We start from the raw sequence: 25,866 nt of genomic DNA, 5'->3' as shown, positions 1-25,866 counted from the left end.
CTTCCTGCCTGCCTGCGTCATGAGGCAATCTGGCAATCAACATCAAGCCTGTTCCGAACCCTTGATCAGTGCCTTGTGCCGCCGTGATCTTGACACATTCACGTTCACGCACATTTCCCCGAAGCATGTGATCCTCGCCTACCTGGAGCGTGGATCTAGGTGAGTCGCGCGTGGCCGATCCAGATTCACAGACCATCTCAATGCTGGCTTGTGGTGAACAGGTACTGAGCCATGTCTTTCAAGCGCTCCAGAGCTGCATTTGAGTCCGACCGAGAGGCTCCACCTCACCACGCGCCATTCGCTCTATATGGCACTCCGCTGCCCCCTTTCGAGGAGAACGCTCGCGACGATGGAAGTTACGTCCCTGTCTGGAAACAGGAAGTGACGGATGAGCGTGGGCGGAAGAGATTACACGGAGCCTTTACCGGTGGCTTCAGCGCAGGGTACGAAACGTCCTCCCTGTATCTTGAAATGCCTTGAAGTGTTTGCTGACACATCTGCTAGGTACTTCAACACTGTCGGATCGAAAGAAGGCTGGACCCCAAGCACATTCGTCTCCTCGCGCAGCAACCGCGCCAAGCCTCAACAAGATGGCGCACAGCAGAGACCGGAGGACTTTATGGACGAAGAAGACCTCGCCGAGCAGGCTGAGTCGCAGAAGCTGGAGACGCAAGGAGCCTTTGCTGGCCTAGGCAACACAGCTGGTGCGAATGGCACCAGAGGCATGATCTCAGACTTGTTCAGAAGTACAGGTGAAACGAAAGGCATAAAACTGCTGCAAAGAATGGGCTGGCGCCAAGGACAAGGCATCGGTCCAAAAGTCAGACGGCGAGCTGCTGGAGACAAGACTGGCGAGACTCATCTGTTTGCACCAGATAACTCACGCATGATTCGATTTGTACGCAAGACAGATCGCAAAGGACTGGGTTTTGCAGGTGAAACCGGCCTTGATGGCATGGGCCGTGCTGCTGGTAAAGACGAGGAAGACGATGACAGCGACGTGGACTCGAGAATCTTGAGTCGCAAGTCAAAGGTGGCTACAAAACCAAAACCGCTGAACAAGTCTGGGGTTGGAGTTGGCGTGCTGAATGATGATGGCTCAGACGAAGAAGATCCGTACTCGATGGGCCCGAAAATCAACTACAGCAGAATCATTGGAGGCGACAAGAAGGGGAGGAAAGGTGGTCTGGTGGCGAGCAATGCCAGTTCAAATGTGGTGAGGCCGACTCTTCAGCAATCCAAGAAACTTGCGCAGCGAAGTGCTGATGTGGCCAACTTCCGGAAATGCCACGATGGACGAATACCTCTCGACGGGTTTGTGCTTGCGACTGCATCATTAATCATTTCAGACCATCACTACTCGCCACCTGATGTGCCATCCGGTTGGAAGCCAGCTGGTCAGAGTGCCGCAAACACAACGAAGGCAACTTATCAGTCCACCGCTGATGCTGCCCAAGCGTCGACGTTGGATCCCAAAGCTCGAGCAGATTTGCTCGGTGAAGAGCAATTGCCCGGTAAATCGATTTTCGATTTTCTCACTCCAGCTCAGCGCGATAAGCTTGCTGCGGCCAGCGGGAAGACTAATCTGCCTGCTGCTCTAGGCGAAAAGGCACCCAAGGGCTACGAGCAGAGCGAAGCTGAGAAACGACGCACCCTCTGGGATTTGGTGCCGAGCCTGAGCAAAGAAACAGCCGCTGCTGCTCTGAATCGAGGTAGGACTGGATGGATGCCGTATTCGGAAGATCTAGAGAAACGTGAGCGCTACAAATATTACCTCGAGCTGAATGCAGGTTTGCAGTCAAACTTGCCACAACGTCCCAAAGGCTCTAGCCTAGAAGAATGGGCACAGGAGATGAGAGAGTTCGTCGAAGCAGCTGAGATCTTCAAGCCAGTCTCGGGCCTCATGGCGTCGCGATTCACTTCTGGCAGCGATACTCCCCAGCTTGCATCAGACCGACCCGACACTATTCCAGAGGCCCAGGAAAAAGAAGAAGATCCTGCTGAGAAGGCCGCCAAGATGAATCTCTACGGTCCTCTGACGCGAAAGACGGAATCGTTTTACCCAAGCCGTCTACTCTGCAAGCGCTTCAATGTCAGACCACCTCCAAATGTGGCAGCTGGCAGCGCAGGTGATGATCGTAGTGATACTGTAGAAGAGAGCAAGAGATTGGGTATCGTCAGCCAGGCGAGCATTGATCGCATGATGATGGAAGCAAACTTCCAGGCCAGAGGAGGCAGCGGAGAGGGAGGCGTGTTAGCTGAAGCCTTGCAGGTGCAAAGGGAGAAAGCTGAGGTCGACGTTGAGAAAAATGACGCTCTCGAAGGCAAGAAGGCTGGCGAAGAAGTTTTCAGGGCTATTTTCGGGGATGACAGCGATGATGAGTGAGAGGTGATATAAGTCGCCGCTTGTCAAGTGCAGTCTACAAAGCAACCCGACGACAATAGAACGTTTTCCTTACTCGAGGCCCGAGAAAGGCACATTACTACATTGAGCTATTAGCAGCCAAAACCACCGAGTCTTCGTGATTTTGATCCTTCTCTTCAAGCCTCCAAGCTGCCGCAGCGAGGCACATAGCACACCGCGAGATAGTGTTTCGGGCAGACCGCGACAACGCATTATTCTGAGTGCCACGCGTAGAGTGCTCGCCGAGATCAAGCAAGAAAAGATCCCCAAGCTCTTTCCTCGATGCCGCGTGTACACGGCATCTTTTCTGGCACGAATGTTTCCTTCTCCAGCGCACCCTCCTCATTCAAGGCCACACTGATGAAAGTCGACAAAGTGTGTAGCTGTAGCGGCCATCCCACAACCCCGATCCAAAGAGAAGATTTGGACTTGACGCGGTTGGTAGGAAAGACGGACGCGAAAACATCCTTCTACAAGGCCGGGAACGGAAGAAAACCCATAGAGAATATTGGATAGCCCTCAGCAAGCTGCCGTAGCAGAGCCTTGATGTTGACGTGTAGTCAACTCTACTGATGTCTTTTCGAAGGAGGAGCGCGAGGGAGCAGACAAATTTATGCGCGGAAAAACGCCAAGAAAATGGTCTGTGCTTGCCGTTCCCGCTGGACCGATCGAACTGGAACCTCATCCGATACTGATGCCTTGCTACGAAGCGGAACTTGACAAAGGATACAATGATAGCACAGGGCAGAGAAGGAAATTTTACCAATGAGACGGCACGACAGAAAGACTGCCAGCAAAGTCGTCTACACTTATAGCGCTGGCGAGTGCTCGATTTCATCAGCCATCACCCGGAAATAGTCTACGGATGCGGATTGCTCAGGTCATGTTATGTTCTCGCGCCATTATTGTTCCAGTTCCGGGTCGTCGTATGGCTACAGAAAGCACTATTCATGGGCAGCGGTGAGGTCCTGCGAGTCGGCAACGACCTCAACCCTTTACCATACCTCTCTCCCTCTGTTGCCAATATAGCGTACTCCGGTATGCTACTGAATGCAGCAGTTCCCCAGAAACTTGAGACCACAGTCATCGAAAAGATCCCGATGACGATTCCACCATGAAAGGCGAAACAGAGAAAGCACGCCTTGAACGATGAGGGAGCCCCTGGAATCCGTATGGAAAGAAGTTGGCTTCGTATTCTCCGTCACGGTCTCACGCCTGCTGAACGAGTACTTCGTCACCAACTGTCGCCGATGCCTTACACATACCAGCTTCATCAACTACCCGGCCTGCGAGCGCCTTCTCGGGCCTGGTACGCCTGCCTGGCATAGTAGGCTGCTTTCTCGCCATCTCCGGTGGCTTCTTCCTTCACATACTATCGCCACGAATACTCATGCTCATAACGGGCGTTGCGATCATTATTGAATCTCTGCTTTTCCCTCTCTCTCCAAGACATGCATCGTACTGGGCTTGCATATTCACGTCCACGGTCGCAGTCCACTTCATCTTCAACGTCGCCGACATCTACTTCTCGACATCATTGCATTCCCGACAGCAGGGCCTGGCCGTAATGTGCTCATGCAGCTTGGCATCGCGCTCTTGTCGCACATCAGGGTCAAAAGCAAAGCTACCAGAACGTTTTCTGGCTCAACGGTACTACGGCCGATGAAAGAGAGGAGGAGCTAAGGAGATAGATCTTGACCACAAGCACCAAAATTGTGATCCAAAAAGGAGCTTCAATCCAGCAAAAAGCGTGGCGTGGATATGGATCAACAGGTCCCGCTGCGAATCGAACGCAGGTCTTCGGATCTCAGGGAGACACCCTGAAGACAATCGCAATGGTTCAGTTGTTGAAACTGAGCCAAAACTAAGCCAACATGAGTCCAGATGTGCTTGCCACTGCACCACGGGACCAGATTTCGTCAGTTATGTAGCATCACCTGTTGTATGTACATAGAAAAGAAAATACTATTGATGTATGCTTGTCGCTTTTCAAAGGTACAGACAATTCATCATCAGCATGTGGTCGCAGTGAGTCTGCCTTGATCATACATCATGGGGCTTTAGCTGGATATCGATGCATTGGTTTATGCTCGATCCTGGTTTGAAAGCATAGTTCAGCTACTGCTTTGATTATCTTTCGATCCTAAGCGGTATCTCCCAGCGCCCAGACTCCAGAACCACCCCAGAAATGCATAGATCCTCCTCTTTGGCTACGCAGCTGTGACTCCAGAAGACAAAGTACGATCATCGGACTCTCATCATATGGCTTCCCGAATGTGCCCAGGGGTACCTAGTGCGTCCTGACTCGAATGTTCACCATGCAGGCGCGCTGCGAGGCTGTGCGATCTCGAGAGCCCTACTCATAAACGAGCAGTAGCATCGCTTGATCTAGAGCCGAGTAGTACAGGAGCTCCACGAAATGTGTGCGAGATGTATTACGCCTCAACCTCCATCTCTCCGCCAGCATTGGAAGGCTCCTCATCACCAAAGAGTCCCTCAATCTTGAAGGCTTCTCCCAATTTCTCCACCACAACCACATCACCCACTTTTCTCTCAGGTTCTGTACTTAGGCCCAACTTCAGTCTGCCTTCATTCAGATCTCCCAACACAGCCAGCGCAGCACCGTTTAAGCTCGGCACACCGCCAGGTCCCAATCTTCCCTTCTTTCTTGCCACGTCTATGAGGAATCTCGTCGTGGTGTCACTTCCTGCTGTGACAAGTGGAGGCAGTTTGTAATAGTCCAATATCTGCTGGACCCCAGTCTGTGTGCCAGACAATTTCGTAATGAGGCGCATGACAGGTTTTATTGGATCTGCGAGGACCGACTTGGGCAGTGGTTTCGCTTTTGGCGCCGATGGCCGGACACCGGCCTTAGATTTTGTGGATGTTGGTTTCCTCTTGTCCTGAAACCCCGAGAATTCTTCTTCTTCGTCCTCATCCTCATCATCGTCCTCATCGTCGGCGGGTGCGTAGGTCTTTGCTCTCGCTTGTGCCGAAGCTACGAGCGCAGCCATGGGATTTGAGGAAGCACCGCCCTCACCCTCGTCCATATTCTCATCGACCTCATCCTCGACCTCGTCTGCATCGTCCATTTGCTCCTCAATTTCCACTTCGTCCGCAACAGCTTGGCCTTCTCTCTGCGCTCGTGCCAACTCGCGCTTCCGCAGCTTCTCTTCCTCCTTCAAACGCTTTGACTCCTCAATCTCTGCGAGCACTTTGTCCTTGTATGGAAAGAGATTGGGAATACCAGGGTCCTTCTTCAGACGACTTCGCCATTGTGGGTTCTTTTTCGCATCTTTCCGTGCTTTGCGCTGTTTGTTCGCCGAAGCCTTCTGGATCTTGTGCCGCAGACGCACAGGCACGCGCTTGGATTGAGGCTTGCCAACCTTCATGCTGGGCGCTTTGGATGGTCTGAAATACAGAGATTGTGTGGTCGCAAAGTCCCGGAGATGGGAGATGGAATTTCTTCGTGCTGCTCGTATCGATAAGCGGGAGGCGGGAACTCAAAAAGCATGGGTGTCTGTATTCTGAAAAGCATGAATCTTTGGCAACGGTTCACTCAATCTGCCATGATGCGCGAACGGTCAATCAGCTCATGGGCCTGTTGAGAAAAGATGATAGACGCCTGGATGTTCGCTGAAAGGAGAAAGGACCAAACTTTGAAATCATTCTTCGATTTTTGCTTGTCCCAACGCTATGCATATGTGGGACTGGGAATCGTCTGCACCTCTAATTACTCTCGTAGCGCCATGCTTGCCTGAACATGAGCATTTTGAACACCAAATACCAATGCCTCATGGCTCTCATGCTTTGAACAAAGTAGCTTCGGGAAACTTCTTGAGAGCTGCATCAACATAGCTTTTCCGCTCCGCCTCCGAAACGCCAAGATCTTTCAGAAGTTGTAAACCATGCTGTGCCTCCTCAATTGTGATGTGTGGTGCGGTGAGCGTGGTTTGGAGATCCTTCACGGCTCTCGTGCGTGTCGACTCATCGTTGGGCTTAAGAATGTGTCTGAAGTAGACGACTGATTGGATGTGAGGGACACTGCTGTTGTGCTGTGTCAAGTACTCCTCGTTACACTCTTCTAACGATTTTGGCGACAGTTTAGAAAGGTAGTGTTCTTGTATTACCTTCTGCACCGGCTCAGGTAGTGATTTCAATGTGTTGTTCGTGTCGAGGGCGAGCTTGAAGCGACCACCAAGCTCGTGGCATTTTGGGTGGTCAGGCTGGAGTTTGTGAGCTGCGAGGAGGCATCGAAGGGCAGGAAGGTATTTTTCTGTGGTATGGTCAGCAAGAATTCACCACGCATCCGATCGCATGTTACTTACTTCTCCGGAGATAGACCTCGAAACCTGCGATCTGAGCATTGATGTCGTTCGGGCTCAGATCAAGGAGAGGCTGAAGGAACTTCATGGCCTCCTCGAGCGGCTTCTCGGTCTTCAGCAACTCTAAGCCTTCTGGATCCGGATCTTCTTTTCTCGCAGTCTCCTCGCCATCTTTCGGCGCCGGGTTGGCCTTCTTGGCTGCAGCCGCTTTTCGCTCCGCTTCAGCCTTATCAGCTTCTTTTCTCGCTTTCTTCGCAGCTTTCTTCTTGTCTGCAGCGCTCTCTGCGCCATTTGCTCCACCTTTCGCTATTTCGGGCCGATCGTGAAGGAGACAATACACCTTGATTGCCGATAATGCTGCTCGCGAGAAGAATGGATGCTCGCGGAGCTTGTCTTCCCATCGGACCATGTCAATGTATGCTCGGATCATACCTTTCCGGAGTGAAAAGGTGTGGAAGTCAAATTGATCTTCTTGCCACACATCAAAAACATCATAGAGTGCCTTGAAACGCTTCAGCGCTAGCGAGTATTTTCCTTGTCGAAGGTAGGACTCGCCGTCTTCGGTGATGAACCAGACGCACTGCATGTCGAGGAGGTCACCGAGTGGGCCCCCAACAGCCTCTTTGCGTGTGAACAGGCCCATGGTATCGAGAGCGGCCTGGTTCTCATCATTTCGGAGCTGATACTTGGCGCATTTAGTGTTGATGTACCGGTCCTTTAGATCCATTTCCCGCGCCTCGTTCATCGCCTTCGATGCTCCTGGGACGTCGCCCTTGTGCTTCAATATCCTAGCGCGAGTCATATGGTACGTGTAGTCGGTCTTGCTTGGGTTGATTGCTATCGCCTTCTCGCTGTAAGTGTGTGCTTTTGCGAGGTCGCGAGACAGGTGATAGTTGTAATGCTGAGCCAGGAAGTAGTTCACGCTCAAAGGCCAACTATGCTTCTTCGATGTGGTATTCGTCTTGTGAGAGCCATCGGCGCTGCCATTTTGTTCCGCTCCTCCGTTTGCCTGAGGTTCTTCGTTGACATATTCTTCGACAAGCTGCTGAATGGTGTCACGTTTCGCAGAGTCCGAGTAGAGCTGCTTGACATTGGCGAACGTGCTTGGAACACCCTTCGTGAAGGCCCTTCGGAGGTATGAGTCGGCATGCTTTCGGAATGAGTCGCCGGTCAGGAAGTCGAGTGGTATCCGCCTAGCAGCATCACTTCGAATATTCTTGTCCGCATAGTATTGATACATTTCCTTCAGCTTCTCCTCGTCTTCTGAACTCGCACGCTCGAGTCCGAGCGACTTCTCCAAGCCATTATAGTATTCTCTCTTCTCCGCGTTCCTATCCAAAAGTGCGCGATATGCCTTTTCAGCTTCAGCCCTCTTGTCAAGCTTGAGCAGATATGCCGCCTTGTACTCCATGACTGCCGTTCGATCCAATGCTGTTCTGTATATTGACTCAAGATGCTCCAATGCTCGCTGGTAGTCGCCCTGTTCCGCGATGATCGTATTCTTGTACAACACAGCCTCTGCGTGTTCAATATCACTCTTGGATGGCGTGGTCTTCAGCGTCTCCTCGAATCGATGCAAGATATTCTCTGCCTTGTCAAGATCGCCGCCGAGATGATGTGCGACGGCCAAAGCTGTCCAATTCTGCCGCATTTGGGGCCTAGCCTGCAGCATCTGGTGTCTGCTTGCCGCAAATCCTGCATAATCTCTCATCTGCACCTGCAGCAGGGCGAGGTCTCTTTGTATTTGCTGACTCTCCGGGTCCAGCTTCAATGCGAACCTATACGCCTTGATCGCTTCCTCGTAATTCTTAACACTGCGCCAGAGAAGACCGTAGACATGCCAGCACACATGCGATTTCATGGCATTCTTCAGCGCTTGCTTGCAGAGATCGAATGCCTCGTCTGACTTGCCCTGAGTGTTGAGGATCAGCGCCTTCATCGCTTGTGTATCGCCATGTGTCGGGTGTTTCTTGAGGATCTGGTCGGCGCCTTTCAGACCTTTCTTGTACTGCTTCGATTCGTAGTTCTGGACAAGGTGCCGAAAGAGCGTTTGCTCTTTTGATGGGAGTTGTTGCGACATGTCTGCGAGCAGTATCAAACTAGGCTAGGACCAGTAGCGTGCGAGAAAATGGATTGGCCAGCCAGATGATACGGTCGGGCGTGAGGAACGATTGAAGGGAGAGGCTCGGCTTCTTGAACTTGATGGATGTCTGGCTGCTGTCGTGGGTGAGGGACGAGTCGACACTGGAAGCTTAGTCTTCTCAGACCATGGAAGATATACTGGGCACGAGAGCGCTGCAGTGTGAGAGGTGGAAGAAGCCCTACAGGGCGTAAGCGAAAGATTTCGCCGATGGAGTTGTCTGTTTGCACTTTTGCGCTTTTGGCACTTCAGCAGTCGCATCGAGCTTCGATGCTTCGCCCCACCTTCGCCCATGCCAAGCCAGGCACACGACATCACACACCAACAAGCAGAGGCGTATGTACAGGACGAGCGACTCGACTTCAGGGACTCCATGTTGCTCTGTCGCTTGGCCAGCGGTCTGAAATCTGTCAAGTCGTCGTTCGGTCGGACATTACTGGAACCCACAAGCGTCAAAGGAATACGTTACGGGGCACTTGCGAAATTCTTCAAATGCAAACTTTCATACTCCTAGACGCGGCTCCTTACACATGACGAGATCTCCCGAAAGTAGAAGCAACGCCTTGCAAAGAAGCACCGCCAGTAATGCAGCCCTCAGCCCGCGAAAGCAGCATCCACGTGTAGAGAGATATGATCAAAACAAGATACACGACTCCAGCATGCTAGCTAATCACCAAGAGGGCAGAGACAACCAGTTTCCCAGTCTGCGGCCTTCCCATGAAGCCTCCAGCGCCCTTCTGTCATCCCATTCTCTCTGCTTGTCCTGCTGCCGCAAACGTGAGTCTAAGGTGTGGCAATTCCGAAGCACGGGAACCATGTGCTGTCTGTGTTTATATCCTTGATTCGTGCTTTGTCATACGTTTCGGTGGGTAGAGTACATCTAGTTGTGGCCAGCCTTGCGCAGCGAGTTGCTCAGCCACTCGAGACCCTCGTAGAGACCATCTCCGGATGTAGCGCAAGTTGATTGGATGTACTAGCTCACTGTCAGTATTATCCCGTCTCCGTGCGTAGCGTGTCGACTTACCCAGGCACGTTGCCTCAAGCTGTGCAGACCGAGCTTGTCGGTGATCTCGGCGGCGTTCATGGCGTTTGGCAGATCCTGCTTGTTGGCGAAGACCAGGAGAAGGGCATCTCGGAGCTCGTCTTCGTTCAGCATGCGCTGGAGCTCCTCGCGAGCCTCAACGACACGATCACGATCGTTGCTGTCGACGACGAAGATGATACCCTGGGTGTTCTGGAAGTAATGTCTCCACAGAGGACGGATCTTGTCCTGTCCACCGACATCCCAAACGGTGAATTGGATGTTCTTGTACTCCACAGTCTCGACGTTGAATCCTATTTGCCCAAACTGTCAGCCTCGGCCAGCTTCTTCATCAATTCCTAGCACGCACCAATGGTTGGGATGGTGGTAACGATTTCACCGAGCTTCAACTTGTAGAGAATAGTTGTCTTTCCTGCAGCGTCTAATCCGACCATGAGGATACGCATCTCCTTCTTGCCCCAGAGGCGATCGAAAAGCTTCGAGAATGTGAGACCCATGTTGGCGGTACGTGTCGGGGTTCAAATTGGAGAGGTGAGAGAGGTGGTTATGCTTCTGAATCAGTGCTACTGCCGAGAATGCGTCAGCGTCCGTGGTAGATGCGTAAACTTATTGCTGTCGTGACCTCAAAGTCATCGCCAGTGAAAGAGCAATATTCCCGAGCCATTGCGCCGCAAGTTGTATGCCATGCAGAGAAAGTGACTGCCTTGGCGGTCGTGCACAGGTGTTCTTTGGGGCCATTGCGACATTCTGTTGAATTTGAACCCAGGCCAGGCCAGGCCAGCGATACCGTACGGCTGACCGCCGCCAGGCCCGAGGCGCAAGGCAAGGCAGCAGCAATCAAAGAGCGTGCGAGACTCACCAATATCGGCACTTGATCCTGCGATGTGATGGGTCGCGCGTGGAGCAACGGGATTTCGGATTGTTGTGTGGTTGTGGTGGTGACCAGTTCAGAGGCGGCACTCAGGTTGCGACCAAGCACCAGGGTCCAATAATGAGTGGAAAGAACAACTTGCTTGCGAGGCCACCCGATTTGGACTAGCACTGAAAGTGCGCTAACGAAAGGATGGCTCCCGCTGCCCTCTCACCGTCTCTCCAGAAATGCGCTCTGGCCTGCGTTCAATACTGTCCGACCGTCGACGTCGCAATCATCAACCGCGTTCTTCGTGGACGGCGTTGATGGGCAGCACTGGCGCATGGTCGACACCGACACGTCAGATTTGGAGCGCTCCGATGCTCAAAGGGATGCCATCGACGCGACCAGTGCACAATAAGCGATGCTTTGTACCCCCAAAGCTGTGCGAAGGTGATGCACATGAAACCCGCAGCATTCACTCACCGCAGGCCTATTTCACGTGCCCACACGCGCCTGCACGTTTCTGTCCCGAATGCTTCCCTTTCTGCTGCCCCGTACTGGCTTTGCATGGATCGCAAGAGCCTGAGAATCTCCCATTTGTTGGTCATGAAACCGTGACCTGGTCTTTTCACGCAGCGGTGTCACCCACACCGCTTTTCACTGCACGCACTTTCCATATAACTACACGCCTTCCTCTCACTCCCTCATCATGTGTATCCTTAATTTCCTACCTTCAGAAGCTGCTGCAGGTCCAGCATGCCGTCGAGATCTGCTGTCTATTCCTCAATCGCAACCCAGGCTCCCAGGCCATTCTTCGGACCACCTCGGCCGCGGCCACGAGTCGCCCTGCTTCAACTGCAGAAAGAGTCCTTCTTCGATGATCAATATGCAAGACTTCTGCAAGGCTTGAAGGCCAAGGCAGACGTCGATACCATCACCTCAAGGTCCGCAGCAAGCGCATTGTTCAACAGCAAACATCGGCCTGTCGTCCTTGCAACCGACCAGGTAGGTTCTCAACGTTGTGCGTGGCCTCACGCCTTGAGTTCCCATTCGCGTCTTCATGCAGAATCGTGCATTGTTGTCGTTGCTGCATGATAGGCTGCCAATACAATGGCATGATTTCAGGACCCTGTCTAACACATCCCAGGCCTTAACTGAATCCAAGAACTCCACGCTGTGCGGCGAAGCCAGTAATTTCGTTCGAAGTGGTGGCACGCTCGTTTTCTGCTGTCATTTCCCAAGTTACTCCCAGCAGTCAGATGTCGACAGACTCTTCTCCAAGTTCGACCTATCATGGGAGTGCGGCGACTATCATCGCACGGAACACAACCTCAACGACTATATGGCTCGGGTTGACACCACTGGCTTGATATCGCACTACAGCCAGAAGGCCTTGCACCTGCAGAATGTCAACAGATCGGACGCCGTCTACCTTCCTTCCAACACGTCGCATATCGAATCATCAGTCTTTCCGCCTTCGCCGATCGAGGATCTCAGCCAAACACCAGCTGCATTTACGGCATGTGGACGCGGCAAAGTAGGGTATCTTGGCGATGTTAATGCTGAAGACGCCACACACAACGTCGTCCTTGCTATGTGTGGCCTGCGTTGATCTCGCATCGCGTTTAGAATGTGCCAAGGCTTTCCATCGCTAAGCGTGGACTGCTGTGGCCTCGAAGGTTACCAGCTGGGTGTACGCTTCAGAGCAAGTCCCGTGTGTACGTTTACCCGTCGCCGTTCATTCTGTGACCATATCGCGACTGGACGTAAGACACGTGTACCGCACGAGGATGCATACTCACCTCGAGATCGTCTTCTGACGGGCTTGCAGCGAGGATAAAAATTGCAAATTGGGAGGACTTGCATTGTTCAAATTGGAATAGATAGACATTTGCCTCACTGGCCGGATATGAATGTAAAACAGCCTAGTAGCGAAGCGAACTTCTATGCTGATTGCACCTCACCATGTCTTGCCTGGTAATGACGTCTGGAGACCGAGGCGGCATAATTCACGTGATCAAACGCAAAAAGAGAGATGTGAGACAGAAGATTGGATGACTCGAGGCTCTATTGTCTACTCAACCAGTAAAGGCGAGCAGCTCCGACTATCAACGGGGACAGCTACACGCTCGATGAAGCCCATCCAACCCAGATGCATGCATGCATGCTCGTGAAAGAAAGCGTGTGTGCATCTAGTAGAGACGCTTCGGCGGGGACATGCTGGCCTTGATGGTCAAGCTGCCCACGTTCTGCCAGCCCTTCTTCAGCAGGGAGACGAGGTAGTTGATAGCCAACATGATGTTGCCGATCAGCTCATCCTCGGTCATGTCCACATTTCCCACGGCGACGCCCATGCACAGCACCTTCTTCAGCTGGAACTTGATGGTCGACTTGACTTCGGTGATCTTGCCGGAGAGGTCGTCGGCGTGGGAAACTGGAGTTGGGAACTTGCCGGCTACGTGGTTGTTAGCTATTGCGATCGAGGCACGACCGAAGTAGATTTGCGCTTACCCTTGGATAGACCTGGACCCAAGAGACGCGGGATCTGCTTGATGAGGGAGTCGGAAGCGATGAAAGCATCGTATTTGCGTGCGAGCTTCTTGATGAGCTTCTTGTTCTTGTTGAGCTTCTTCAGATCGTCCGAGGACATGGCGTCGACACCACCGTGCTTAGCACGATCGATATCGTGCTGGTCACCGAGAATGCAGATGCTCATGTTTGGGCGCGGGACCTTTGGGAGCTTGACAGTTCCAGAGAAACGCTTGTCACGCTGTGGGTCATAGTTCTTGAGGCCGATCTGGAGCTCGACGGTCTCGAGGAAGTTGCGCTTCTTCTCCTCGTTGGAGTACTTGAGCAGTTCTTGTACGTTCGTACGCACACCGGCGACCGTGATCTTCGACATGCTTGCGGTCTTCCAATTACTCGCTGACAGTGGCAATTGGTGTGGCTTTGCGTAGGTCCGTAGTTGCGATCGTCCGATGTGACGGTGGTGGTGGTTTGGATTGGATGCAAGAAGGATGGCGGGTGCGAAGTGGCGGACGGTATTTTGAGTGCCGCTGACTAAAGTGTCGTGGGGTCTTGGCGCTTGCATCTCGGCATGACTCAGCAAGATCGATGACCACTTCCGCAGCATATTGCTGGCCGTGACTGGACCTGCAGCTGCTCACCCGTCTCAGCTTGGCCTCCAGCACATGATATCTGTCTCAGCGTTGCCCCATACGCCGCGCACCATATGCTGCATGATACCTCCACGCCTTTGTCGGTAGCAGTACACTGTGTCACAGCTGCCCGACAGCATGACAGAGGCATGGTCATTGGCACTGCTTGCCGGGCATAGAAGTATGCTCGGCAATCCCGTCCGTCCATGCATCCCGTCACTCCTCCATGAATTTCTTCGGAGATGGAGCACCCGGACGGCACAGGATCGGGAGATATTGCAGATGCACAGACATACTACTTGTCTGTGGGAGATGTCGATGTGCAGCGCTCTTTCCGTTGCATGGACAATCCATCGAATTTGGACGGCCTGATGCAAGCGGTGCAGACGCACACCGCAAGAAGCTTCATCGTCGACTTCTCTGACGATACCGCTTGGGCAGCTTTCGATCTATCCGTCCAGAGCATTGCGAGATTGCTCGAAGCCCCTCGACCTTCAAGTATTAGCAGCCGCTGGATAAATCTCTGGTATCCATTCGCGCATGTGCCGGTGCTTGAAGAACTGGGCAAGCGATACGACTTCTCGCCACGGCTCTTAGCTCTGATCTGCTCCGATCCAAAGCAGCCAGCATACTCGCAATCAAGGACGATACTCTCCAAGCAGGTGAGAAAGAGATCATTATGGGGTCGAAAGCTCGTCACCTTCGAAATTAAAGATCCGGAGGTGGAAAAGCTTGCCAATGACGAGCTTTCTGAGCATTCTTCCATCACGAGCAAGGCCTCCAGTGTTCGCGGTAACCTGTACAAGATCGCATCAGACATTTGGCATTACTCTTCGGTGGACTTTGGACGAAACTATGTGTGCTTAGGGTTCAACTCACTCTACGGCAACAAGACGGCGAACTCGAGTCACTCCGATGCTGGAAGCTCGATTAGTGATCACCCATTGCTTCCCCAATGCACACGTGTGTGGACCTGGCTTTTGCTGTGTGAAGATAACACGGTGATCTCCATCCACGAAGACCCTTTCCCATACGCAAACGGGCACTTTACCTCCCTCCAACGCCGGATCCTCACAGAGACAAGAAGGAATCTAGTCAACGTCTTTCGATCTTTATCCACAGTGACATCCGCGCCTCTTCTTGCACACAACCCTCTTACCCTGCTCCCGATCCGCACACGCATAGGCAGCACGCCCGAAGAAACCGCCCATCGCGAATCTGACGCCCCGGGGCTGCTCTTCTACTACCTGTTCGAAAACTGGCACAACTCCTATACCCTCATCGCCCGCAAGGAGTCCCGCTATGGCGTCGAACTCTCCTCACTGCGAGAATCAATGTTCCAGCAACCTACACTCGAACACATCGACCGCCTTGACAGCATCGGAAAGGAATTAGGTGTTCTTCGCAGACATTACGAGAGTTACAACAGGATCATAGATCGTCTGATTGAGCCTCAACCCGCGACTCTGGCCTCTCTACAAAACAGCCAGGTGGTCGGTAGCGAGGACTCTGCGTCCCTAAACACAATACGCGCAGGCCCTGGGGGCATCATTATTCGCGAGAAGGACAGCTTGTTGGGCGTGAGCCTTTCGTCGGCTGCAAGAGTTCGGTTCAAACGTCTACGAGACCTGATCGATCTGTACGCACTTTCTGAAGTCGAGGAATACTTGAAGCAGAAGGATTCTTTGGTTTCGATGGCAAGTTCATCTCCTACCTTCCTGCTCAATGCTCGCAGCAGTCCGGAGCTGATGTTCAGATTAGAACTTTAGCCTCATTGCTATCAAACAATCTCTGGATGTCGACCGTTTGACGCGCATCACTTTGCTTTTGACGAAAGCTACCATTCTTTTCCTGCCGGTCAGCTTCATGACCGGATACTTTTCTGTGCCGTTGGATGATATCAAGTACTCTGCGAGGACGTTTTGGATTGCGTTTACTGTGATTGTAAGTCCGTTGTGCTACTCGAATTAGACTTGCGCTTTACTGACGCATGGGACAAACAGTTCTTCCTGTCGTATCTGGCATTGTTCCTTTTCGGCGCTATGAATGGAAGTCTGCAAACGATGAACGTAATCGAAGGCATATGGAAGAGCGTTGCATCGACTTGGACGGGCGTCATTGCCATTCATCGTCGACGCAAGGCAAATGGTAAAAAACTTTGAGAGACGAATGCAAAGCCGATCAAATCTCGGACTACATAGAATCGAAAACAGATTGAAGCAGGAGAAAATACGACTGGACCAAACCACGCTTACCTTAGGATGTTTTCGAAGAGCGAGCTCCCTTCAATACCGATCCACGCTTACACAGCACTACCCTACCTAGCAAACGTCCTGCCCAAAGCCTCAATGGAATCCACAATCCTCTTGAACTCATCCCTCTGCTCAGCAGCCAACTCATTGATCCTCTTCGCAGCGGGGTCCTCATCTGCGGTTTCCCCACTGAATATCGAAAGTCGTGAGGTCGAGTGTGGCGTCTAAGCCGTATACGTCTTTGCTCGGATGAGATGGAAAGCCGCGAAGCGCGGAGACGAGGCTCATGAGTTCGTTGACATCGTCCCTGGTGACCAGAGTCAGCATCTATTGAGTAATAGAGGTGGGATCATCAATACTGACTTTGGAACATCGCCAGACTTCTCTGAAGACTTGTTGTTGCCATTTTATTGAATCATGCGGATTGATGCTGGCCTGTTTGGCTCGCCGAGAACTTCGACTGAGTGAGCTGAGTGAGTTGGTGCGCCTTAGATTATTTCGATCAGTTCCTCGGACTCTTTGTATCGATATCGCGGGTAAGGTGTTCTATATTCCTACCACTGAATGGCTTCTGAATTCGCCTGATGGTGGTGGAGCTACTTGACGTGGCATGTTTGTGAATCTTTCGAATTATCGTGTGTTGTTGGGAACGGATTTCTGCTCGATCGACAAGCGGCAGCTGTTGATGTGTTTGAATTTTGAATTTTGAATGTGAGCAGCTCTGGATGTCATAAAAGTGCTTTGGAGGTTATGCAGGTCCAAGAACTTGAAGTCATGGCGGAGTATAGCGTCATGGTGGCATACGGTGCCTCATAATGAAATGAGTTTCTGTCGAGTCTGTTGAGCACTTCATTGAGATGTGACGCGATCTGAGCTGCCAACCAATTTCTCCAGAATGCATGGGTAATTACATAGGTTCGACGACGAGAACGGAGATGGACTTTCGACATGTATGATGCAGGGTATCAACTTGTGGCTTCAATACAGGATATCTGATTGTGCCGTCGTGTCTAATAGCACCATTTGTGACCAAGAACTTCGTGAAGATTACCAGTGTCCCTAGAATATGGTTGTCATAATTCGTGCTTTTGGCCTGTTCTCCATAAATGCCACCAACAGTCGCAATTGAGGTCATTAAGTGCCAGTCTCGGTTTCCTGCAAGCGTCATTAGCAACGAATGAACGACAATGTCGTGATTGGGACATTGACTCACCACTCCAGGCTGTCTTCCGTCAAGACCACCAGTGATCTTGCCCTTGAGCTTCCTAGCGCCAATTATGGCCTCATCCTTTGCGAACTTGAAGTTGCGAGCAGGTTTCCATTGCATGAGACCACGTTGCTTGCGCTTCTCGGTCTTCTTGTTTTGTCTGTTGACATCTTTCTGTGACATGGCGGTATCAGAGGTGCCGGTGGTGCCTGCAGTCCAGCCGGATTCCATAGTACCAATCGATTGACGTCCGTCGACTGAGCCACGACCGGTGTTGGTGGCATCGACAATGCCCAGATCAGAGTCATCATTGTCGTCCTCATCCTCTTCGGCAGTGAAGCCATCATTATCCGTATCCTCGTCAGGCTGGAGAGGCAGGTCACGACCAAGCTCGCGGCGCTTCTTGCCGTCTTGGTCCATGTACTTGGCCGGATCATCACCGAAAGCACCAGACCAGTCAGTGCCGGTTTTGGCTAGCCACTTCTTCTTTTCCTCTTCTGGCGCCTCCTTCAGAACATCGCGGCCTTCCGTCAGGGACTCATCGTGAAGTGTTTGAACACGTTCAGGAAGCTCCTTCTCGACAAGCCTTGTCCGCACACCTTCGGCCAGACATGCCTCCCAAGTCTCGAATGTCTCTCGCGAGTTGTTATCTGCAACGAAAGCCTCGTGAGACTCGTCCATGCCTGCCTTGAATCGACCAGTGAATTGGAGTCTTCCAATCTCCTTCAAATCATCAAGGCCCGGCAGCTTGTCCTGTGCAATGATTTCGGGTGTGATGTAGTTCTGAGTGAGGCGTGCTGGTGCCGCAGTCTGATAGATCGGGATATCAACCTCTTGATCCTCGTTGTCGACCAGCTCATGCAACCAGAGAACAGCATAGCCATCGGCCTTCCGCTTGTTCGCGATGTGCATTTCGAACACAACAGGAGAGCGGTAACGGTACTTGACAGGAAGTCTGATCGGTTTGCCTTCTGGGTCAGCTTTTGTGAGATCCCAGTAGTAACCGGTTTGTCCTTCTTCGAGCTGGTGGCAGACACTGCGGCTGATTTTCCCAGAAGAGCCACCTGTTCGCATCTTGATTCTAGCATGATGCGTGTAGCCAGGCGCCTTAATGTTTTGGGACGTGAACATGAATGTACCGACATCCCAGCCGAGTTGTCGCGGTGGCAGACGAGTCTCGACGGAGCGGAAGAGGAGAGAGATGCGAATGCGACCAAATCCGATACCGCCATCGAGCGGGTACCATCTTGTGACTTGGCTACTGGTCTCGAGGATGTCCGACAGCTTTAGAGGGACCACACCCAGTATCGGATCGTGCTGACGATTGCGGCTATCGCGAACAGTCACAGTGATGATAGCACTGCGCCAGTCGCGCACAAAGCGCTCGGTTCCAGCGTTGAAGATGGGCTTGCTGCTCACAGCCTTGGCTCTGGTGCGGTAGACAAGTTCATCGTTGTACAGAATGGTGCAATATGAGGTTGGAAGGTCGCCACCCTCTTCTTCAGTGGCCTCGCCGTAGGGCTTTGCGGGCTCATACTCACGACCGTTACGAGTGCCTGTGGTACCTTTCACGTTCTCCAGCTCCAAGTTGACAATCTGGTGAATGATGATCGAGCAGACACCACTCGGCCAAAGGGGATCTGGTGGGGTGTGCTGCACAGCATCGTCGGTAGCAGTGTTTTGCACACCCTTCTCATCTTGAAGCTCCGGGTGGTCCTTGAGGTTGTCAGGCAATGCCTTGTTTTTGCCATCAGTCCGCAGAGCTGGGCGAAATTGAGGCTTGCCGAAGAAGCCAACTTCCCAGTGAAGCTCGCCAGGCATTTCTGAACCTTCATCCATGCCAGCTAACTTGGAAACTTGTGGGTACATCTTGCCTGGATGCTGAATCATCTTTTGCATGCTCAATTCGACTTTTCCGACGATGTCGTCTGCGGAGTGGCGATCACTGTCCCAAAGCTCTACGCTCAAGTTCTCGTCGGCCTTGATCAGCTCAGGCGTCACCAGAAGTGCTGTAGTCTCTTCCCAGATTGGATTGAGGTCGTCTGTGATTACACGTGTGCAATACATTGGCTTGCCGTACTTGCTGAAGGTAAGGGTGATATATGGATCGGATCCGCCCCATTTGGAGCCACGCTTGTCTTGCTTGCTGAGGCCGATGGCTTTATGGATGCGAATCCAGAGAACCCCTAGTGCCTGTACATCCTTGGTAATATCATCCCCTTGCAGCATGGCTCGCATGTCGATGGACATGGACTTGGGTGCAACGTACATGCTCGCTGCCGCGCCGATGGCATAGTTAACGAACTGAGAAATCAAGGGCAAGTTGAGGAGATTAACACCCTTCTCGACCATTGGTATACATCCAGCTGCAACGTGCGGTACGCCCATCAGGGTGAAAGTGAGCGTCTTCAAGAAAGGCGGCTCTGGTGTCATGGCCATTCGTAGGCGCACTGTGCCGACCAAGCTTTGAAGCTCTACGAAGATCGGGAGCGGTACGCCGAAGAGACCTTTGATACCAAGATAGAAAACAAGCTGCATGTGCATGTTCCTGGCCTTGTCGCTCGCACGCTTGCCACTAGGTTCTGCGTGGTATGCGAAGCTGATTTCGAGATTGTAGTAGTCGCCGCCTTCCTCATCAGCAGCAGCTTCTTGTGGGTCCTTGCTCTTCTTGTTTTCCTCATGAATAGCTTGCTTGACATCCTTCATATGGTCGTCAGGAAGCGCCCTCAAGCTGAGGATTCGAATTGGGTTGCTGCCCTGGTTGATCTCGGCGACGCGAACGTTTTCGATGATACCAGGCACTGAAGCTTGCATCACGTCCTCCAGAGTATCGGCGACAGCTGTGAACATGTCAGGGTTGACTAGACCCCACACGATCCCGAGCAGTGTGTTCATCCATTCGACGCTCTCGGGCAGCAAATTAGCGGTGGCAGTCTTGCCACGCTCCTTCTCGGATTCCCATTCAACCTCTCGACCGGACCGAACGAGCTCTCTGATCCAGAGCCAGATGCCACTAGCTATGCATCCGGCCAGAGGGATCATGCCAATGTAGCGGCCGCCGAATGTGCGGCCCAGGATGACGATAGCGAAGAAGACGCCGACCACGAGCCATAAGCCTCGCTCTTCCAGTCTCGCAAATGTCGGCTCGTAGCTAACGCTTGGTGTCGGGTGAAAGAGGATGTTCGTCTTCTCGCCATGAATGGGAACATCGCTGGTGGAGCCCTCAGCGATGGGGTCTGGAGGGGCTGTGATGTCCTGCTTCTCTTTGTATTCTGGGTTCTTTTGCGAGGGATCAGTTTGCACTGTTGTGTCTCTGCCCAGGTTCGCATTGGGCACAGAAAGTGAGGGATTCTTGGCTCGCTCAATAAAGGCATCGTTTACATCCTCGATGACGACCTGTTTCCCGGTTGTCGGATCTGTAACTGTCTTGCCTTTGGTTGATTTCTTCTCGTTCCGATGAGGCTGCACATCTGAGCCGACTGTGCCCTGTTTCTGCTCATCAATCTGTCGATCTCGGTCCTTCTTGTCTTTGTCCAGACGCTCAATGAATTGTCCGACTGTTGGAATCTTATTCTTGCCAGAGTACACGCCGCCGGGAGCAACGTGCTGTTGCTGTTGCTGTTGCTGTTGCTGTTGCTCAGGATCCGCCATGTTCTCGCTCAGTCGCGACTGCGATGCGCTCCAGTGTCCTTATGCCCGCGCAGGTGCCCAGGAGGTGTTGTATTGGCGTCAAGTCAAGGGAAGAGAAGGACATAGGGACGAGGAAGAGGAAACTCGTGTGCACATGTCATATGGACAGGCAATCATGGCTGGGCTTGGCTTGGTGCAACTGCACGACGAGCCACCAACCAAGGCACAAACACAAAGCGGCACATATTCTTGTGCCATCTCGCAGGAGAAGGCAAGGCGCGCGTAGCGATATGCAATCGTGACGTAGTGTGGCAGGAACGAGCCGCTTTGTGGCTTTGAGCTGTTGCGAGTTCCAGAAGCTCCGTTCAAACACCTCCCTCCCTTTCCCTTCCATTATTCACTCCATCATCTGGACAAGCCCAACCTTGAAGCCTTGGCAACGACGAGATACGCCTTCGCTTGCCCTCTCAATATCGCTAGGCAGTGCTCAGCTTGGGCGTTGAGGCCGTCATCTAAGGTCTAAAACGCAACGCGTCGATATGCATAGAGAGTCGCTCAAATGCTGGACAAGACCAAGAGCATTTTCAAGTCCGCTTTTCATCATCACCATCACCATCATTGTCATCACCATCACCATCATTGTCATCATCATCACCACCATCACCATCATTGTCATCGCCATCACCATCATTGTCATCATCATCATCACCTCGTACCGTCGTCAACGCTTGTTCTCGTCAATTGTAATTTCGTGCCTGCGTTGCGGCATCGGCATCCCTGGCTGCGACATTGTCTCGCGCCGTCTGAGCCAGAGTGTTCGCTTGTGTTTGCGCTTTCTGAGCGTCAAGCTGCTTGCCGAGCTTTCCCTTGCCTTGCGAAGCTTTGAGCCGTTCCTGAAACGCACAGTTATATGTCAGCTCATGCTCTGGCTGAGGCGATCGTGTTGACGCAGATGCAGGTGACCATTCGACTGCCAGCTGGGCTGGTTGTGGGCTTTGTGGAAGTGGTTGTAGAATGTATTGAACGCACCTCTGCTGCTCTTGCTGCTGCTGCGCCAGGGCTGTCCGACTCATTGGGAGCTTGCGGATTCTTCCCTAAGACCCGCCCTCCTTCTGGCGAGCTTATCTTTGGCGCCGCGGCCGTACGCGCTTTGGTTCCCGATGTCGAGGTGTTTGCAGGTGTTGCACCGAGCGTGCGTCCTTGGCCACTGAAGTTGGCATCTGAGCTTTCCTTGCCGAAGCAATTGCCCATGCTCGGAGAGGTCGATAGGGTACGAGCGGATGGAGGTACGTTCGCGAGATTGACTTCTGAGCTCACTGGGTGTGGTGGGATACGAAGGATACAGTAGGAACATCGATGCAATGCCAGCCAGTGCCAATGCCACGCCACGCGTCTTGGTCTCTGAGACACGTGAATGCCCTGCCCTGTGCATGGCGGCGGCGGGGAGCGAACACGTGCATCGGAAGCTACCGCGGGCTCACAGGACCTTATCACGCAAGGATTGTCATTGTATGCGGCAGGGCGACCATCAAGGTGGTTTTCAGATGCGCTCTGCGTGGGATGCCGCCTCGCCTCCTCCAAGCATGACCATGACCATGCCATCAAGGTGCAACAATACAATACCTTTACTGGAAGCTGGAGGGGCTTTTCGACGTCAGACCGACTGGAAGACTCCTCGCAGACATCGAGGCCATGAGCATTGCTTGAAGAAGCATCAATACGATGACCCGCTTTGAAGAGAGCGCGCTCCGAGACAGCGCGACCAACCCATCGGCGCTGCCTTACTGGCATCCACGGAGCCACTTCTCGTGCCTGATCAATCCACAGCACGACGATGGCGACCTCCACGCATCGGGAAGCAGCGACGCGGCATTCGCTCCACTGGGCAGCGACGACCTGCACCCGGAGTTGTTGCCAGACTTCTGCAGCTCCGCGATGGCAATGTCGCCGCCGCCTCCGCCGCCGCCGCCGCCGCCGCCTCGGTACCACGTCAAGACACCGACGGGAGCGCGATGCATGCGGAGACCCGGCCTTGCGGGAGCACCGGCGCTCGTGAACGGGCAGTACCTGTGCCACTGGTCGGTCGACGGCATTGCCTGTCGCCACAAGTTCATCGACGCCAAGTCACTGAACGACCACATTCGCTCTCACCACGTTCGAGGCGCGGCCTCCTTCGTCTGCCAATGGAGCGGCTGCGACAAAGGCAGCTTTCCCACCGCCAACAAACTCGTGAGGCATGTCCACAGCCACACCGGCTACAAGCCCTTCCCCTGCCCCAGCTGCACGCACGCCTTCGTCACCAAGGACCAACTCGACAAACACCTCACCACCCACACCGGCGCCAAGGATTTCGTGTGCAACTGGCCCGGCTGCGGCCGATCGTTTGCCGTCAAGCACGCCCTGGACGGTCACATGAACAGCGTGCATCTCAAGGCCAAGAAGCACATCTGCCCCTACTGCACGCAGGCATTCGACGACTCGTCGAACTTGTCGAAACACAAGAAGCAGGTCCACAACCCGGACACGGGAATCAAGTGCCCCGCGCGCAGGACGCATGGCTGCACATATGTCGACAGCCGCAAGGACAAGATGAAGGAGCACTGTGAGCGCGAGTGCCACGGCCTGGAGACCGTCACCGATCCACACGCGTGGAACTTGTGGCTTCAGCAGTTCAAGTCAGCGTCGAGAAAGGCCGAGTCTCGTCGCTCGTCTTCCCGAAGTGTGTCAAGCACGCCCATCTCACGCGCTTCGAGTCTCAGCATATCCTCATCAACGCCCTTCTCGTCGGCGTCGCTCCTTCGACCACCGTCCATCGAGTGCAGCAAGCAAGGTTGCAACATACCTGTATGCCTTCCGTGCAATATCTTATGCAACGATTTGTTCCCTGCTCATGACGCCTTCCAGCCGTGCGACGACGCAGGATGTGATCCCTGTGATCCATGCGACGATGAGGACTGCGATCCTACCACTCGTCAACCGTGCAATATCCAGCCTTGCACGATACCGCACTGTCGAAGTGGTACCACTACGCCTTCTCAACCACCGACGCCCCATGGCCCTGCAAAGATGCCTTTCTACTCCTACCATGGCATAAGTGGTGCCACGGAACCAGACCCATTCCAGGATGCGGAACATCCTTTCCAGCTGAATGAAAGCCAGCTGAACGATTACATGTTTATGAACCAGTGAAGCCCCTAGTTGCTGAACGAAAGCTGCTGCTTCGTATCACTCGGCACTTGTGCTAAAGCTTACATCACAATGCCCATCTGGCCGCGAAAGATAGAGGATATTGTGCGCAGGTGGGAAGACGGACGCATGGTAGAGGCGGCGGAAGCTTTCTCGCCACGAGCATGCGAAACTACTTGATACCCATTGATAATGATGCAAGGACTTGCCAAGATAGAGCAGATGATCGACGCACGTAGATGCCACAATTTGCCGCCATCTCGACGCCTCCTTCTTGTTTTTGCCACGAAGCTACCGTGATTCCTCATCAAACCACAACTCCCGCAGCCCACTCCCTCGAAAAATTCCCACAACCAGGCAATTTATTGCCAATGGTTTCAACCCTAGTAATCCACTTCCCCCGATCAACCGTGCGCTCCCCATACCATTTCCTCCGGTAAGCCTTGCTCGAAACCTCTTCCAGTCGTGCAGGATGATGACTATATTCGATGGATCGAACGTCCTCGGTCTTTTGAGTCGTTTCTCTCCTAGCCCTTGCAAAGCCGCTCGATTCCCACGATTGCCTTCCCAGGCACATTTTGTCATCCGGAGAGTCAAACATTCGCGGTAGTTTCTTGCATGACAAGCAAGGACTGTGAATAGCGGGGTGAATTCCAAATCTGGTGCAATGTCAGCAGCAGAATGATAGTGCCATAAGGAAAGACCACATTCCTTCCCAGGACAAGCTAGCATTACTCTGATTCCTCATTGATCTCCGTTATCACCATCCTCGTCGCTCTCACTCTCACTCGCTTGATCATCCACTACAAATCCCCTATCCAACCCGCACCTCTGCGCAACCTCTTTGGCCCATTTCGAAAGATCAGACTCGTTCCTAGGATAGAAACTGATGGCCAACAAGTCCTCTATCCTTTGACGACCTCGTGCAAACCCACCTATCATCAGCCAAGACACGGAAAATGAGCGGTCTAGCTTCCCTCATCAACCCCATATTGACCTCCATCAGCCGATTGACAATCTTGCTACAATTCAGATCGATGAATCGAATGGGTCTCAGTTCCAATCTCATAGATTCTTGATAAGTCTCGGTGCTTCGAATCGTATGAGTATTCCACTTATAGGGAAAGTCATGTCTAGGTTTCGGAAAGATCCTGCAACGGCATAGAACAGACAACACACAACATCAGTATTGCGTTCTTCAGTAGCAGAGGGAAGTGCATGATTGCCTTCATTACAGCTCCCCTCATGCTCCAAAGTTGCCATATGGATACCGCCGTCTGATGCTAGTTCAGCTCGAAAAGGTTCGTAGCGATCGCCCAGCGCAGTAGCAGGAAGCAAAAAAACATAAGAAAGCACGTTGTTTGATCTGCTCAAAGGCAGAGTGCTCACCGCATTCACACCGTGATGATCGTCGTCTCGCAATGGCTGGCTGGAGGAACCCAGAAAGCCGAAATCGTGGAGCTCGAGAAGATAGGGCTGAGAGGATGGGTCTCAGGACTGATCTACCAGGAGGATCCAGTATCAGCGTGAAATTTCGAATCGGATATTGCTTTACATTGCATCTGCAATATGGTGAGCGAGTCGTCTCGCCGCGGAGAAAGGCTCTATTCGCATCTAGGAAGTCGTTCCAATTCTCTACGAAGTGCCATGGATATTTCCACTCGTCTTT

At 52.8% G+C, this 25,866-nt stretch overlaps 12 protein-coding genes across 12 annotated transcripts; 5 read left to right on the top strand and 7 right to left on the bottom strand.

The window, feature by feature from the left end:
* Positions 1–231: 231 nt before the first annotated feature.
* Positions 232–2,386, top strand: MYCFIDRAFT_115350 (uncharacterized protein; the record flags this gene model as incomplete). The annotated part of the gene is made up of 2 exons (XM_007923857.2): positions 232–443; positions 505–2,386. The coding sequence occupies 2 exons, from the start codon at positions 232–234 to the stop codon at positions 2,384–2,386; spliced, it is 2,094 nt and encodes a 697-aa protein (XP_007922048.1).
* A 629-nt stretch (positions 2,387–3,015) lies between these two features.
* Positions 3,016–3,242, bottom strand: MYCFIDRAFT_170867 (uncharacterized protein; the record flags this gene model as incomplete). Its single annotated transcript, XM_007923856.1, has 2 exons — positions 3,016–3,119; positions 3,146–3,242. 2 exons carry the CDS (start codon positions 3,240–3,242, stop codon positions 3,016–3,018), a joined length of 201 nt encoding a protein of 66 aa, XP_007922047.1.
* A 27-nt stretch (positions 3,243–3,269) lies between these two features.
* MYCFIDRAFT_170866 (uncharacterized protein) lies at positions 3,270–4,770 on the top strand (the record flags this gene model as incomplete). The annotated part of the gene is made up of 11 exons (XM_007923855.1): positions 3,270–3,284; positions 3,319–3,420; positions 3,472–3,486; positions 3,526–3,637; positions 3,673–4,054; positions 4,110–4,250; positions 4,284–4,322; positions 4,359–4,399; positions 4,438–4,516; positions 4,566–4,680; positions 4,729–4,770. The coding sequence occupies 11 exons, from the start codon at positions 3,270–3,272 to the stop codon at positions 4,768–4,770; spliced, it is 1,083 nt and encodes a 360-aa protein (XP_007922046.1).
* A 69-nt stretch (positions 4,771–4,839) lies between these two features.
* MYCFIDRAFT_76744 (uncharacterized protein) lies at positions 4,840–5,796 on the bottom strand (the record flags this gene model as incomplete). The annotated part of the gene is made up of 1 exon (XM_007922293.1): positions 4,840–5,796. The coding sequence occupies one exon, from the start codon at positions 5,794–5,796 to the stop codon at positions 4,840–4,842; it is 957 nt and encodes a 318-aa protein (XP_007920484.1).
* Positions 5,797–6,065: 269 nt separating this feature from the next.
* MYCFIDRAFT_55822 (uncharacterized protein) lies at positions 6,066–9,073 on the bottom strand. Its single transcript, XM_007921995.1, has 2 exons — positions 6,733–9,073; positions 6,066–6,680 (listed from the first exon to the last, which is right to left on the bottom strand). The coding sequence occupies exons 1-2, from the start codon at positions 8,807–8,809 to the stop codon at positions 6,208–6,210; spliced, it is 2,550 nt and encodes an 849-aa protein (XP_007920186.1). The 5' UTR covers positions 8,810–9,073; the 3' UTR covers positions 6,066–6,207.
* A 275-nt stretch (positions 9,074–9,348) lies between these two features.
* MYCFIDRAFT_49010 (uncharacterized protein) lies at positions 9,349–10,867 on the bottom strand. The gene is made up of 4 exons (XM_007921870.1): positions 10,771–10,867; positions 10,261–10,477; positions 9,894–10,204; positions 9,349–9,842 (listed from the first exon to the last, which is right to left on the bottom strand). Exons 2-4 carry the CDS (start codon positions 10,406–10,408, stop codon positions 9,750–9,752), a joined length of 552 nt encoding a protein of 183 aa, XP_007920061.1. The 5' UTR covers positions 10,409–10,477; positions 10,771–10,867; the 3' UTR covers positions 9,349–9,749.
* Positions 10,868–11,520: 653 nt separating this feature from the next.
* Positions 11,521–12,376, top strand: MYCFIDRAFT_128438 (uncharacterized protein; the record flags this gene model as incomplete). Its single annotated transcript, XM_007923854.1, has 2 exons — positions 11,521–11,769; positions 11,912–12,376. The coding sequence occupies 2 exons, from the start codon at positions 11,521–11,523 to the stop codon at positions 12,374–12,376; spliced, it is 714 nt and encodes a 237-aa protein (XP_007922045.1).
* Positions 12,377–12,814: 438 nt separating this feature from the next.
* On the bottom strand, positions 12,815–13,772 carry MYCFIDRAFT_71496 (uncharacterized protein). Its single transcript, XM_007922139.1, has 2 exons — positions 13,276–13,772; positions 12,815–13,219 (listed from the first exon to the last, which is right to left on the bottom strand). The coding sequence occupies exons 1-2, from the start codon at positions 13,664–13,666 to the stop codon at positions 12,957–12,959; spliced, it is 654 nt and encodes a 217-aa protein (XP_007920330.1). The 5' UTR covers positions 13,667–13,772; the 3' UTR covers positions 12,815–12,956.
* A 443-nt stretch (positions 13,773–14,215) lies between these two features.
* MYCFIDRAFT_97362 (uncharacterized protein) lies at positions 14,216–15,866 on the top strand (the record flags this gene model as incomplete). The annotated part of the gene is made up of 3 exons (XM_007923853.1): positions 14,216–15,216; positions 15,331–15,610; positions 15,684–15,866. Coding segments are annotated over 3 exons (1,464 nt in total), but the record flags the coding sequence as incomplete, so codon positions are not given.
* Positions 15,867–16,239: 373 nt separating this feature from the next.
* On the bottom strand, positions 16,240–16,786 carry MYCFIDRAFT_185716 (uncharacterized protein; the record flags this gene model as incomplete). Its single annotated transcript, XM_007923852.1, has 4 exons — positions 16,240–16,300; positions 16,365–16,481; positions 16,538–16,566; positions 16,733–16,786. 4 exons carry the CDS (start codon positions 16,784–16,786, stop codon positions 16,240–16,242), a joined length of 261 nt encoding a protein of 86 aa, XP_007922043.1.
* Positions 16,787–17,081: 295 nt separating this feature from the next.
* MYCFIDRAFT_206340 (uncharacterized protein) lies at positions 17,082–21,103 on the bottom strand (the record flags this gene model as incomplete). Its single annotated transcript, XM_007923851.1, has 1 exon — positions 17,082–21,103. Exon 1 carries the CDS (start codon positions 21,030–21,032, stop codon positions 17,082–17,084), a length of 3,951 nt encoding a protein of 1,316 aa, XP_007922042.1. The 5' UTR covers positions 21,033–21,103.
* A 2,080-nt stretch (positions 21,104–23,183) lies between these two features.
* Positions 23,184–23,552, top strand: MYCFIDRAFT_7747 (uncharacterized protein; the record flags this gene model as incomplete). Its single annotated transcript, XM_007921446.1, has 1 exon — positions 23,184–23,552. A coding segment is annotated over one exon (369 nt), but the record flags the coding sequence as incomplete, so codon positions are not given.
* Between the last annotated feature and the right edge of the window lie 2,314 nt (positions 23,553–25,866).

Source organism: Pseudocercospora fijiensis (genome assembly GCF_000340215.1).
Source record: "Pseudocercospora fijiensis CIRAD86 unplaced genomic scaffold MYCFIscaffold_1, whole genome shotgun sequence".
Lineage (NCBI taxonomy): Eukaryota > Fungi > Ascomycota > Dothideomycetes > Mycosphaerellales > Mycosphaerellaceae > Pseudocercospora > Pseudocercospora fijiensis.
This window is presented reverse-complemented; position numbering and strand designations above follow the sequence as displayed.

Coding starts and splice junctions, on each gene's coding strand:
- MYCFIDRAFT_55822 (XM_007921995.1), bottom strand. CDS start 8,809: ATGTCGCAACAACTCCCATCAAAAGAGCAAACGCTCTTTCGGCACCTT. Junction 6,681..6,732: donor CGAGGTCTATCTCCGGAGAA/GTAAGTAACATG, acceptor ACCATACCACAG/AAAAATACCTTCCTGCCCTT.
- MYCFIDRAFT_49010 (XM_007921870.1), bottom strand. CDS start 10,408: ATGGGTCTCACATTCTCGAAGCTTTTCGATCGCCTCTGGGGCAAGAAG. Junction 10,205..10,260: donor TACCACCATCCCAACCATTG/GTGCGTGCTAGG, acceptor TTGGGCAAATAG/GATTCAACGTCGAGACTGTG. Junction 9,843..9,893: donor GCTTGAGGCAACGTGCCTGG/GTAAGTCGACAC, acceptor ACAGTGAGCTAG/TACATCCAATCAACTTGCGC.
- MYCFIDRAFT_71496 (XM_007922139.1), bottom strand. CDS start 13,666: ATGTCGAAGATCACGGTCGCCGGTGTGCGTACGAACGTACAAGAACTG. Junction 13,220..13,275: donor GGGTCCAGGTCTATCCAAGG/GTAAGCGCAAAT, acceptor ACAACCACGTAG/CCGGCAAGTTCCCAACTCCA.